Source organism: Lytechinus variegatus, chromosome 2 (genome assembly GCF_018143015.1).
Source record: "Lytechinus variegatus isolate NC3 chromosome 2, Lvar_3.0, whole genome shotgun sequence".
NCBI classification, from domain to species: Eukaryota; Metazoa; Echinodermata; class Echinoidea; order Temnopleuroida; family Toxopneustidae; genus Lytechinus; species Lytechinus variegatus.
Genome location: NC_054741.1, coordinates 26284764 through 26298445, shown reverse-complemented (window position 1 = coordinate 26298445; position 13682 = coordinate 26284764). Strand labels below are relative to the sequence as shown.

At 34.9% G+C, this 13682-nt stretch overlaps 1 protein-coding gene across 1 annotated transcript; it reads left to right on the top strand.

Moving 5' to 3' along the window:
• The first annotated feature begins 1521 nt into the window (after window positions 1–1521).
• On the top strand, window positions 1522–2853 carry LOC121409708 (G-protein coupled receptor moody-like). Its single transcript, XM_041601617.1, has one exon. The coding sequence runs from the start codon at window positions 1522–1524 to the stop codon at window positions 2851–2853; it is 1332 nt and encodes a 443-aa protein (XP_041457551.1).
• Window positions 2854–13682: the final 10829 nt, after the last annotated feature.

The following is a 13682-nucleotide window of genomic DNA, read 5'->3' as shown; positions in this document are numbered from 1 at the left end:
TCTCCTCTTTCATTTGATACATTCATACAAGTTATGAGTGTGCAAAAACATTTTGAAGAAATGAAAACAAAAAGTCACTTGGTGGATGGTATCTGAGTTTTAAAAAGAAAATTATATTTTTAAAAAGAACAATATCTGCTCTTTGATTTGATGCCTCAATTACAGAAAGCGATCAAGAAATAACAAAGTTCTGTTTATTTGAATTCCAACATATTCATAAAATGAAGAGGTTTTACAGGATAACTTTCAGACTGACTCGACACTCCGTTTTGTTGACGATCAGCCATGCATAAAGTATTTTGTTAACTGTGTTTGTTTTATGAAATTATATGGAAACATATAAGAAACGTAACTGTTTTTTCTTGACCAGTGCTACGATTTAGCAATTAAATTACAGAGCAGATGTTGAACTTTTTAGGCGTGTGATTTTCTTTTTGATATTTTGATAACACCCGCCAAATCACTTTTTGTTATCCTTTTTTAAATTGTTTATATTCACTCATGCAACGATGAGAAATTTTGTGTGTTATACCAACTAAAAGAAAAGACTCTAAGCTTTACAATGGTAGGTCATTTGTCTATTGTATCTGTGATTAAGTTATGATAAATCAACCCTAAATATCGGTTTCGTTTTTAGTGGGACGAATGTGTCTGTATACAATGGATATTGCGAAAATAGAGTGAAGTAAAATTGAAATGCAAGAAAACATCTCCAAAGTGAGCCTTGATTTATCTCCGATGATAACAAATCGCATCCGTGTTAAACGACCATGAGCAAATCTGAGAAAAAATAAAATGATGGCAATCTAAAGCAAACCAATATCTCGGCAATAATATCGATTAGCTAAATGCAACAGGGAGTACTGGCTTGGAGTATATTGTTACACGTCGAGAACAGGGAAATGGTCTTAATGGTAGGAGCGTGCACTCATTATCGTCAAACGAATTATATACATGTTATATGCATCACAGCGTCAGAACTGGTGATCAAGCTTGTCGAGCCTTTGCCTCGAAGCGCACGGACTGTAAATTAGGAGATCTCTTTTGAATTTCGTCATAATGGACAACATTGTTTAGACAGGCAATGTAGCGATGAATGAACTGCGATTACCTTGCAGCGAAAAAGGAGAGCGAAATCTTTTATAGAAGGTAGGCGTCTGTATTTGACAAAAATAGCGGCAAACATATTGGCTTTCTCTTTCGAGAACTTGAGACGATATTGAGAAAGATTTCCATCTTGCGATCGATGAGTTTTACTTTTATAATCGTCAAACTACTGAACATATGACCATATAAACGGTTGCATGGTCGGAACTAGGCAGAATGATGCGCGACGACATACCTCATGAAATTGTACCTAGTAAGCAAACTTTAATAGCTGCTGAAACATAAACTTGGAAAGACTGTTTCTTAAAAAATATTTTAATAACGGAAATATACAGACTGCAATACAGTAACAGCAAACAGAATTTGTTTATCATGGTCAGTTTTCATATTCGATAAAAATAATAATAATTGCGAATGGCTTCGAATTCGTCGTTAGCTGATTGCTGCCGTACGCCAACGGCACCCTCGTCATCATGGACGGCGTCGTCCGATTCACCAAATCACCCCTACCAAATCAACGACTTCATCCAGCGGAGCATCGTTGCAGTCTTGCTATCACTTATATCTATCATAGGCCTTGGTGGAAATGCTCTTGTCCTTTTGTCCGTGCTTCTTTCTCGCAAGCTACAGACCCAGACGAACGTCTTCGTGGTCAATCTATGCGTCGCCGATTTCTTGACGTGTCTCTCTTTACCCTTCCAGGCAGCCGCGGCAGTAGTTGATGACAAAAGAAATATGTTCTTGTTTTCTAATGGCTTCTGTGCTCTGGTGACGATGCTTCAAATCAATAGTGTCGGTTGTAGTATTCTGACTTTGACTCTGATAGCTTTCAACCGTTTCTTGCTGATCACCAGATCAAAGGCCACTCGCAGACGAATCTTCTCGCCGAGTGTTCTAGTTATCGCGTTGTCAATGACGTGGTTGATCCCAGCTGCAGAGTTTGGTATACCTGTCATCGCGGGCTTCATTGACCTGAGCTACTATCCTCGATTTCGCGTTTGCGCTTGGAACGAGACATATCCCTTTTCAAAGTTTTTGATAGGTGCCACCTTGGTGATTGCACTCTCCGTCACCCTAGTTTGTTACGTCAAGACATATCTCTTCGTCAGACGACACGCTAGATCTGTGGAAAATTTCACACCGGCAGAATCGCGCCAAAATGTCAATCATAGTCATGCCAGTTTGGCAGAGATGTCCAGAAAAGAAAATCTCGAACACTGTCCCCAGTTTGATCTCGTACACCAAACACCAAAAGCGAGGAACTCCAAACAAAACGAAGTCAACGAGAGTATTGTTATTGAAAGCATTTCATACCAGGAAGATGGGATGCAAAGCACGAAGCGATCAACGCAATGTGGGTCAAGAAATCAACAGGAAAATGCTGACGATGTCGGGAATACCAGGCTCGACATCGAAAATACACGCATCGTCAATGATAAATCGAGGATGAAATCCAAATCGAGTTCTCGAAACATGGAAGCAGAGATCAGCAAGAACCTCTTCTTGGTCGTGTGCGCTGTCGTCGTCAGCATCGTTCCATTCGTCATTTGTTTGTCGCTGTCGTCCTGCCAGGAACCTTTCATCTACACCGTGGTCATCATCTGTATGGGAAGTTGTGTTAACCCAATCATCTACGGGTTCAGGCATCCTCATTTCAGACCGGTATTTGCCTCCGTCCTCTCTTGTCGGCTGGCAGACATCCCACAGCCTTCGGCGTTGGCGCGAAAAATCCTGAACAGACGTTGAAATGAAGTGTTTTGCAGTATTATATTCTGAGAAGAAATAGAACCACACGAGTTCTTCAACGTGTGTCTCCACATTGAAACATTAAACCTTGAAAGAATAATCCCTTAAGCAGCTCTTCCAAGCTAAACTGGAATTCATCTTTAAGTGATTAATGTGGGACACAAAAGGCTGACCCATGCATTGTACAAAAAAAAATTAAAATATAGCAAATAATATGATTATTTCAAATGGTATAATTTATATCTATTATAGTGTAATTAGATGATACCTGACGATACAGTGGACCCCTAAAAACAAAAAACCGGGATTACTTTGTTTAATCACTTGATTCTTAATCATTTTTTTAATAAATGAGATATATATATTTACTGATTTAAGATGTTGAAAGAGTGAGAATTAATGTTTCTAAAAATTTATGTGGTAATTTCTTTCATGAATAATAGCTATCAATCTCCAAACGATTTTGTTAGCTCCCGAGATGGCTCTTGCGTCATCGCGTGAATAATGGCTTCAATAATGCACCTCAAGAAAGAAACATGAAGACCCAAACTTTTTGAATAATGTAATAATACTGAATTATTTATCATAAAACAACGGTAGATCTCGATCGGAGTTAGAGTTTCTTTGTCTGGTGTTTGTTTTGTTTTATTTTTATTTATTCATGTTTTCTGGCACGCACATCCTATTACAACAAAGTTAAAAAAATATGCACATCTCTAAGCTAGTACAATAATTAAAAAAAAAAGTTGCACCGTCTTTTTAGCAATGTTTACCTATTATATACATGCCAGGATAATGGAAAGCATTGGGAATGGTATCGAATAGAATCACAACATTTTTAAGAAGGAAATATCACCGTAACAATATGAAAGAAATAATAAAAATAAAAAGATACAATTTAAAAAATGAAAATAAGAGGAATGAAAATTGGAACGGAAAGATGGAACTGAATTAATGAAGCAGTTGTCAGTTTAAAGGCATGGTCACACCGGCCGAGCGTTGTTGGAGCGGTCGTGAAGCGGTAGGTAAAGAGGGTCGAATTTCGCTCTCAAAATTGGGGGAAAAAATCGAAAACAAAAAAACAACAATCGAAATCGAAAATGGTAAACGGTAGCGAGCGGTGATGATTTTTTTTTTCTCTCCGCTCCACGACCGCTCCAACAACGCTCGGCCGGTGTGACCATGCCTTAAGATCCGGGAGAATTTCACTCTCCATGAAGACCGTAAAATCAAGAAATAAAAGTGATCCACTTTGAAACCGTCAGTCATTCATAAGATCATTTACAGAAAAGAAATGTATACTTTTCAAATGAACTCAAATCTACTCAACCCAGAGCAATTGTTTGGATGAAAAGTTGAAGGAGTTTCCGACACCTAATTACAATGCTTACTAGCATTTTTTTTTCCTATATAGAAGGGGCTTTAATTCTGTGTAAATGAATATAAAATTTTTCAATTAATTGTATATCAAATATTGCCATACATAACACGTCTTTTATTGGTTAATGAGAGCGTGGAACATGATAACACAAAGAACAGTTTCAATTTACAAAAAAGAATCCCCATTCCATTGTTATAGTGATGCATGTTTATATGTTTATAAATGCATATTTTTTATTAAAAGTTTAGCTTCCCTCTTAGCTGATCTCTCGATATACGCCTCCTGTCATGCAAAATTGAATTAAACATTTGGGAATTACTGTGTATTTTTGCAGATCATGTGTATGATTTTAACGTTGGTTTTATTGCTTGTTGCTTTTTTGTAGAAAGTACGGACGGTGACATCACTTCATATCAAGAAGTGTCTAAAAACGAATGAATTATATTTAATTTTGTTTTTAATTTCTCAAGCTCTGAGAGGGGGCAAGCCCCAATCTGTACCATATCCCTCAATTCCACTCCGCTTCCTAATTGCCAGTCTACCGCCTTTTTTTTAGCTAAAAAGGCAGCGTTTGTAAAAAACGAGATCATAAAAGTAATCTCAAGTAAGCGTTAGATTGAAACACAAAGTCTGGACACAAAAGGTGAAATGTACTCTCGGATATACACTTTCTATTTTACACTCTTTATTTCACATTTGTTATAATGGATCTGACAAAATGAAAACGTTCCAGAAAATTCAGCTAAGAGAGGAAAGAGAGAAAAACATAAAATTCTTCGGAATGAGCCCGTTCACTATGACAAATTATAATCAGCATGTTGAAGTTTTTAAACAAACGTCCCATTTTGGAGAGAAATAAAGTGCTTCTGTTTTACATGTAAGTATATAGGTCCAACAGTTTCATAATAAATTGTTAATAAATGTAACATTTAAGCCCTTGTCTTGAGTTATTTACATGCATGCCTGCATTTCATCTGTTATAATGCCGTATCGTGGATTCCATATGTACCGATTGGCGCTAGAGACTGAAAATAATATTAAGAGCAAAGTAATACATCAAGATAAGCCCTACTGAAAATTCCGTCAAAATCGGATGAATAATACCAAGGTTATCGAGTTTTAAGGTTTTGCATGATTTCCATGCAACAGTTCTGTGCAGATTTAGGAGTATATGCAATGAGAGGAGCTGATGTCACGTCCCCACTTTCCTTTTTAAACTATTATATGAAATATTGATAATTCCATCTTCTTATACATTAAGTACCTTCAAGTGCATAAGAAAATCTCCAATGCATGTCACAAATTTAGGCTGCATAATTGATCTTATATTTCAAATTAGAAGTAAAGCATACTTTCATATTCTGGAGCAGATATTTTGAAAACGTTAATGATGTCCGTTACAAATAACAACGTTAATGCATGACTTATTTTTCATAGAGTTTGATAAAATTTTTACTATTTTGCTCGATTAATTATGTTTGTCTTAGTTTATTTATTCGAATCACACACTTTCAAGCTGATGAATCCCTTTAATATCAACCACCATGTCGTTTCTTATCACAGAAAACAAAAAAATCACCTAGTTTTCATTTTACAAGATCATTTTGGTCTTTTGTTGATTGTGAAAAGCCAGAAGGTAAATGGGTCATACCACTTTTTTTTCAATGCCAAATTTTCTTTTTGTTCTTAATGGTTTCCAATTAGGTTTGATTTTGGAGGTCATTGTATACAAGCAAAGGAACAAGGGAAAGTGGGTCAAATTACCGGGAATGATTTTCAGGTAAAACCACAAAAAAATAAAAATATGAAGAGCTTGTAAATTCAATATGGCTAAGTTTTAATATTGCTCATTTGAAGGGTATCACTAAAATATGTACATGAGTTTGGATGCCATGATTTCCACTTCAAATTAAAAAACAAGGCAAAAGCGATTTTGTGTCTCGCCCACTGATGAAAATAACCAGAAATATCGTGATTTGCGAGGGCACGCAACAGAATTGTCATATGAGCCTTGCACATAAACTTTAACATTGACCTGAAAATGGCCTTTGACCTTACCATATGACCTCCGACTGCAGCATAAAATGCAGGTCCCCCAAGTCCATCTACCATCCAAGTTTGGTTGAAAAAGACTCACGGTTGCGAAGTTAGGTGTCATAAGAGAGTCTTGCATGTAAACTTTAACATTGACCTGAAAGTTGCCTTTGACCTTACCATGTGACCTCCGACTGCAGCATCACGAAAAGTGACTCACGGTTGCGAAGTTAGGTGTCATAAGAGAGTCTTACATGTAAACTTTAACGTTGACCTGAAAATGACCTTTGACCTTACCATGTGACCTCCGACTGCAGCATAACATGCTGTTCCCCCAAGTCCATCTACCATCCAAGTTTGGTTGAAAAGTGACTCACAGGTGCAGAGTTAGGTGTCATAAGAGAGTCTTACATGTAAACTTTAACGTTGACCTGAAAATGACCTTTGACCTTACCATGTGACATCTGACTGCAGCATAAGATGCAGGTCCCCCAAGTCCATCTACCATCCAAGTTTGGTTGAAAAGCCACTTACGATTGTGGAGTTATGTGTCATTAAATTTGTGACGGACGGATGATGGACGGACGACATTTGGATCCATAAGTCTCGCCTTCACCTCTGGTGGGTGAGACAAAAAATCAAAGTAATTGCCATGGACAGACACAGCGGAAACTCATAACTGATCAAGCTTAAGTATCATGAGCAAAAAAAAATCAATAATGCAACTTAATTTGTTATGAATCATACAACCCACATTCATTGACCCGTTATTTGAAATAAAAAGACCAATCTAAAGGATGAAAAAGCAAGTGCAAAAGAAGGAGACAAATTTACAATAGTCAATAATGAAATCCACACAATCCACATTGCTTGTTACCATTACTGGAAATCTTTTATTTGACCTCTTTTCATATGATTATTCCATACAACATATCATTAGCTTTTTTGTAATACAATTTCTACACGAGCACAATACTTGTATACCTAATTTTTTTATGAGCTACACACAGAGTTTATATTACAATTTACAATATAGTCTAGAGCATGCAGTCTGAGATATTAAATTTGCACTTATTAGTTTCTCCTTTATTAAATTCAGAGAGAAAGGAGGAAGAAATTAATATTTCTAATATAGGCTGCCGCTGATGCAGATTTTTTTAGCACATCGCCTACCTTTGACCAGGGAGATGAGCTTTAATTAACTCCCTTATTAAGATAACACAATGGCCAATATTCACAAGGGTGGTTTTGAATACGTGGTTTCAAATCTTGGTTTATGCATATTTCATCCATTGATTACACTGTATTCAACGGGTATAATGAAGAAGAATCCAATTTTCAATGCATGCATTGATCACAAGATGCTGAAGTGAAACTTGTCATTAAAGATTTCTCAGTTGATGAGCCAACTGTTTATGTAGAGTAATTATCATAAAAAGCAAACTCTTTCATGCTATAACCTTAACATGAATGTAGCATACCGATATAATTATGTGCAATTAATTATTGGACACCTCTTGATAGAAGCACTGAATTAGGCATGATCATGCATGAAATCTGCATAAATCATGGATTTAAACAACATATTAAAAAACCATCTCTGTGAATTCACGGCATTGTATTATTTTCCCCTAAAGACAGATTCGCATGATTGCTTGAGATGCATAAACCATCTGTAACCACAAAACTTGCACTGGCCAGGTTTAATATTGTTCATTTTTCAACTATGTGCCTGTTAAATATAATTCACAATTTATCATCCACAGTTTTAGATGTGGCATAAAAGAATAACAAAAAGCCTAGAATAGTTCGTCGCATTGTTCAGCCCATCACTATATTACAAATTTTACATTGGTCGAGCTGAAAATAAAAAGGAAAAGATAGATGTTCACAAGTACACATATATGTATTTACAAATCTAGTATTACAAGATGTACAGTCACATTACTCTCATAGTTTTAAATTATAATAAAATGCAATATATAATCAAAAATTTATAGTGAAAATTCTCTCTCTCTCTTTCACTCTGCGCATGATTTGTCATTTGTTTTCAGTGCTTTGCCATAATATGTAAAACACATCAATATTTTTGTATGGAAACATTTGCAAAGTCAAAGGTCTTCCTCATACATATATTTAGGCAAAAAAAAATGCTAAGGGTCTTCACTCAAAAAAAAAAGGGGGAGGACTATTACAATTCTCATCAATTATGGGTTTGTCCCCACCCACCCCTTGAATTTGAGCCTGCATGGAAACATATACAGATCCAGTGGACAAACAATTTTTTTTTCTGCATAAAAATCTAGGTTGCTTGTCCAGAGATTTATGTGCCCAACTTTAATGAAATCCTACAACGACATGCATGCCAATTCTATAATGGAATATAATATTGGTCATCTATCAATGGGACTTGGACGTAAACAAGTCTAAGGTAAGCTATAAAATTTAAAGTCATCAACAATAATTTGATGTCTTCCCTTTCAAAGTCTAACTTTGAGGACAAAATACAAAAACATAAATAAACATGTATACACATATCTTTTGTGAACAGAAATGAATAAAACTGTAAGCTTAGAGAAACATTATAATCATAATTAATACACAGCATTTTCCCTGTGACTGTTTTATATTATTTTTTTGTTTGTTTTCAAAATGAGGTCTCGAGTAGATCTAAAGGGCATGAGATGACATAATCAAATAATATAGTCAACTTCATGGTCAATGAGAATGTGCAAATGTCTGTTGGGGATGAGCATTTGTTCTCATCTTAATTTTAGTTTTTGTTGGTGTTAGTATTTTTTTATTATGTTTTTTTTTTGCATACACACAGATATCTATGTCCTGTATGCTAATTTCTAAGAGAATTCTAGGCTTTTGCTTGAAATCTCAAAACAGATATTCATAAAAACTGCACAAAGTTACACAATGCCTTAAGTGAAGGGAATATGAAGTGCCAGATGAGATGGTTCAGAAATTCTTGATGCATCATGAAAATTACACTGTATCTTTTATAATTACAATTAACTTATTTGAAAACACACCTTGCATAAAAATTAATGGATACTTAATCGACATGATCATGTCTTTTTTCAGTTCAGATTAATGCCATTAAAAAAACTAAATGAAATTCGGATTGCCATTGTTTTGTCATTCTAAGGCCAATTGTATAGTTTTACGTGACTTTCAGAACTGTTTTCAGAAACAATCCCAAGAATGCACTTCTTGCTCTATAGTATATCGCACAGTGAATATTTGATATGAGGGAACCATGAACCCTTTACACAGCCTTAACAATCTTTTCAGCTTACATTATTCACATGATTAACAAGAGAGGGCAGTCTACTAATGGATCAGTCAGTGCCATTATAATAAGTTAATTCATAAGTCAATTAGTCCATGATCAGCTATTTTCAAATGACCTTTCCCATTTTTCATTTATTACGAAGAGCACTAATAGTTAAAACAAATGGTGCTGTACAAGTTTTTCCAGTAAAGCATTCAAATTCTAATAAAGGCATGGCCTAGACAGGAGCATCGACAATCAAATTTGAAAATTGTATGTTGTATCGTCCACTTTTGGCAAATTGACTACACCAATGATTATGAACTCTTCACATGTCACTTTTCAGCTTGGATGTGATGAAAAGAATATTTTATAAAGGAAAACATGAATAGTCATCAGATCATAGATGCTTACATGCATATCAGTGAATTTGAAGACCGCCTTGATGGTTTATCTCAAAGGACCTTTTTTCCGCTCATGCACAGTTACTACTGCAAAAAAGGCTTTAATATATAGAATCTTGGCCTACCAATAGTAAACTCATTTTTCTGGCAGGGACACAACAGAATGAACTCCATAGGGGGAAATTAACCGTACTCTCTAACTACATGGCACTGAATCCAGCTACCTGGCTATACAAGGAAAGTTTTCCCTCTCTTCGAGTTCACCCAAAAGTGCTCTTTTAACATTTTCATGTAGGGATGTTGACACTCGATGGATAAGGTAAACCAAATCATGGTAAAGTATATTGCTTGACCAGGGGCTTGTAACACAAAACTTAGATATGATCGTAGAACATTTTTCTACGATTGATTCCATTGACTACAATGTAAAATCAATCATGAAAACCAATCATACGATCAATCGCTAACCTTTGTGTTACGGGACCCAGTTCATTCCCATACAAACTGTATTTGGAAGGCTCACATGTGTGATAAACAAAAATGAAATGAAAAAAAAAAAAGAATTACAGTGAAGTAAACAAATATATCTAAAAAGATTTAGAATTATATATGAATTGATTCTACATCATGTACAAAATAAATAAGTATATTACAGTTTACACATCGAATTGCAAAACCATTAGGAAAAGACACCCAACTAAAAGAAATTCTTCCAATCCATTTTCCTCAAAAAGAATGTAATCAAATATGACTTCAAATACACACTCTCAAAAAAATATTTGCCCATTTTTTGGAAATAAATAAATACACATAGTCTTTAATATTACAGATTAAAAATACTTTATATAATATTGACTGGCCTTGAGGAGAACGTCAAGTATATTGCCCTCAATAGAATCATATTGGCCAATGTCAATGATATGGTTCTTTGATGTTCCCAGAAAAAAGAGTAAGTCAATATTTTCATAATCCAAATCAGATATCTAGAGCAAAATCATGAAAATTGAGATATTTGTATTACTCTTTGAAAATGGGATTCTATTTGTCATGTTGAGCAGAGCCTATAAGCTTTAACATTGTGACATTACTGACGTAATCAAAAGTCGCACCCCTGGCCTGGGGACGCAGTATCCAGTGTTGTTCATCTTGCTGCGCGAATCAATGATGCGTATCTCTTTCTACGCATCCTCAGATGCCTGGAAGTGAAACCGTGGTGTGGAAAATACAAAGGTATATTTTGCGTCGTCTCTGCATGCAGAGTCAGTATGCGCAGAGAGACAGAGAAAAATACAAATAATGTACTTATCCCTTCCTGATATTCATGAACTCGAGATACAGTTTTGTAAATGACCAGCTCAGATATCTGATACAGGTAATAATGTTGAATATCTAGCTCTCATGAGTATCAACTATGAGCAATCGCAGATTCACAAGCTGACACATTACTTTGAATGAAGACGATTGACAAAGAAAATGGCAGGGCTGGCTTGTTAGGCAATGTTGTTACCAAAATAATACTCTAAAAATCATAAACTTTTTACTTGATTCAACTTCCTATTTCATATAAACCAAAATAAACATTTCCCTTACTAGCTTTGCTAGGTAAGATATCATCAAAAGCCACTGATCTCAAATACTTTTTTCATTAGTTCAAGGGAGTGTATCATGAGGCATCTCGTCAGTAATTTACACCGACAGATTCAATCTTAGCCAATCAGATGCAAGCATTTCAGTAGCCTTTAACAGTTGACCACAATATTTTTGGTTCCATGAAATGCTCCTCCTGGGCAATTGGTCAAGCCCTGATTTATCATGGGGCGACAGATAATGAATTCTACATTCCATGAGGCTTTACTGCTGAAAAGTGAATTTATGAAGCGAACATTATTCCTGTAATCAATAATACTACATGCATATATTTTATTTAAGTGTTGAATAAAAAAGCCTAATACATCATCATTTTATGAAAAATATGGCAATGGTCTACTCTACAATTGCACTCATTGCAGAAATAGATAAAGCAAAATGTATACATCATGACTAGGTTTGCAGATTATACATTGGAATCAAACACAATGGCACTATCTACTGTAGCGGGTAATTTGAAATGGAAACATACAAAAAAATTGACAAGTAATTCAAGAACAAAGTTGTTGTTTTCTGTGAAACAATACAAAACTAATATTAATGTAATTACACAATATTTCAATTCATGTCGTTCAAATGAAGAGTTCAATTTCTTTCTTACATGTAATTAATGGAATAGAGCTCAAATTGAGAAAGAAAAAATTTACAAACATCATACATAATCAAAGAAACCTAAGCAATAGTTCTTAAGATTTACTGTTCAAGATACCCGATTTCCACCACTCATAAAGCTAACAATATAAATTCTAAACTCATTTTTAAGCTAACATCAGCAAAACAACACACTTTGTGAGAAAGAAATCACATGGGTCCTTCTTTGACATCCATTATTCACAAAAGAAACATATTACTCTCCCTTACGAAAATTTAAATTCATACTTGCACAGAATTTATAACGGGGGTGTTTCACAAAGATTGTTTGTGATTATATAACGCACTACTGTATTGGTCAGATCATGCACAGAGGAAGCGCACTCCCACATAATCCTCAATGATATTGAACAAATATATGTGTTGCTACTTAGTCTACTGCAGGCATGACCGTCAGTCAGAATTGAATCTTTGCGACACACCCAAAAGTCTTTTCAATTTTGTGAAAGGAATCAAATCATAAATATTCATATAAACATGGAAAACAATGCCAACAAAAAAATCCAGTCTACTCTTGGAGAACCAATTCATTTATCTTTAAAGGATCTCTACTGATCCTATATTTTCACATTTCTATCTTTCAATTCGTTTTCAAAACATGTTTTTATCTAAATTTTTCAAAATGGCAAGAATAACAGTCACAAAGACGAAGAGTAACATCTTCTCATTTTTGTTTGAAAGACTTTTTGTCTTGAAGTATTAAAGAAAAAATGTCAAAAATCTGGCTGCTTATCATTTTCTCATAACCAATAAACTGATAAGCTATTGGAATAATTTGTGAATATTTGACATCTCATGAAAATGTAGTCTTTCGAAAGTAGGACATTCATAATAACATTAAGTACTAATAAGTTTTCTTATAATTATATCATACCCTTTGAGACCTGAATATCTTTTATGTCAAAATTATACACATTAATCAATGGCTCATTCAAATACAGTGCATCAACTATCAGTAACATTTTTTTGTGCAGTCAATGGGATATGAGCCATCAACCAAATATTGCAGAGAGAAAAGATTTTTTTTCTTATTGCAGGGCTCCAGAAAATGGGACAATTTTTAAAATAGCAAAGTGCCAAATAATTTTTCATGCGTTGTTGCAGAAAAACTCATTCCATCATGCAATATGACATGTCATATTACAACAGGGGGGTGTTTCCCATTTGATAGCAACTTTTTATCAAATCTTGTTGAAGTGTCAACTACCACAACAGTGAAAATTCAACTTTTTGTATTGGTTCTTCCAGTGAAAGGTGATATTCAAACAAGGGTTGCTATCATATCAACTTTTTGTGAAATGGGAGCATGACATTTTAGTGCACTTTTCTCAGATACATGTAGGGCATAATTATCACCATTTCTTCACATAGCTGTGTTGCACAAAATCTGAATGAGGCCCGCAGAAAATAAACCCTCTCTTAAAACAAA

Coding starts and splice junctions, on each gene's coding strand:
- LOC121409708 (XM_041601617.1), top strand. CDS start 1,522: ATGGCTTCGAATTCGTCGTTAGCTGATTGCTGCCGTACGCCAACGGCA.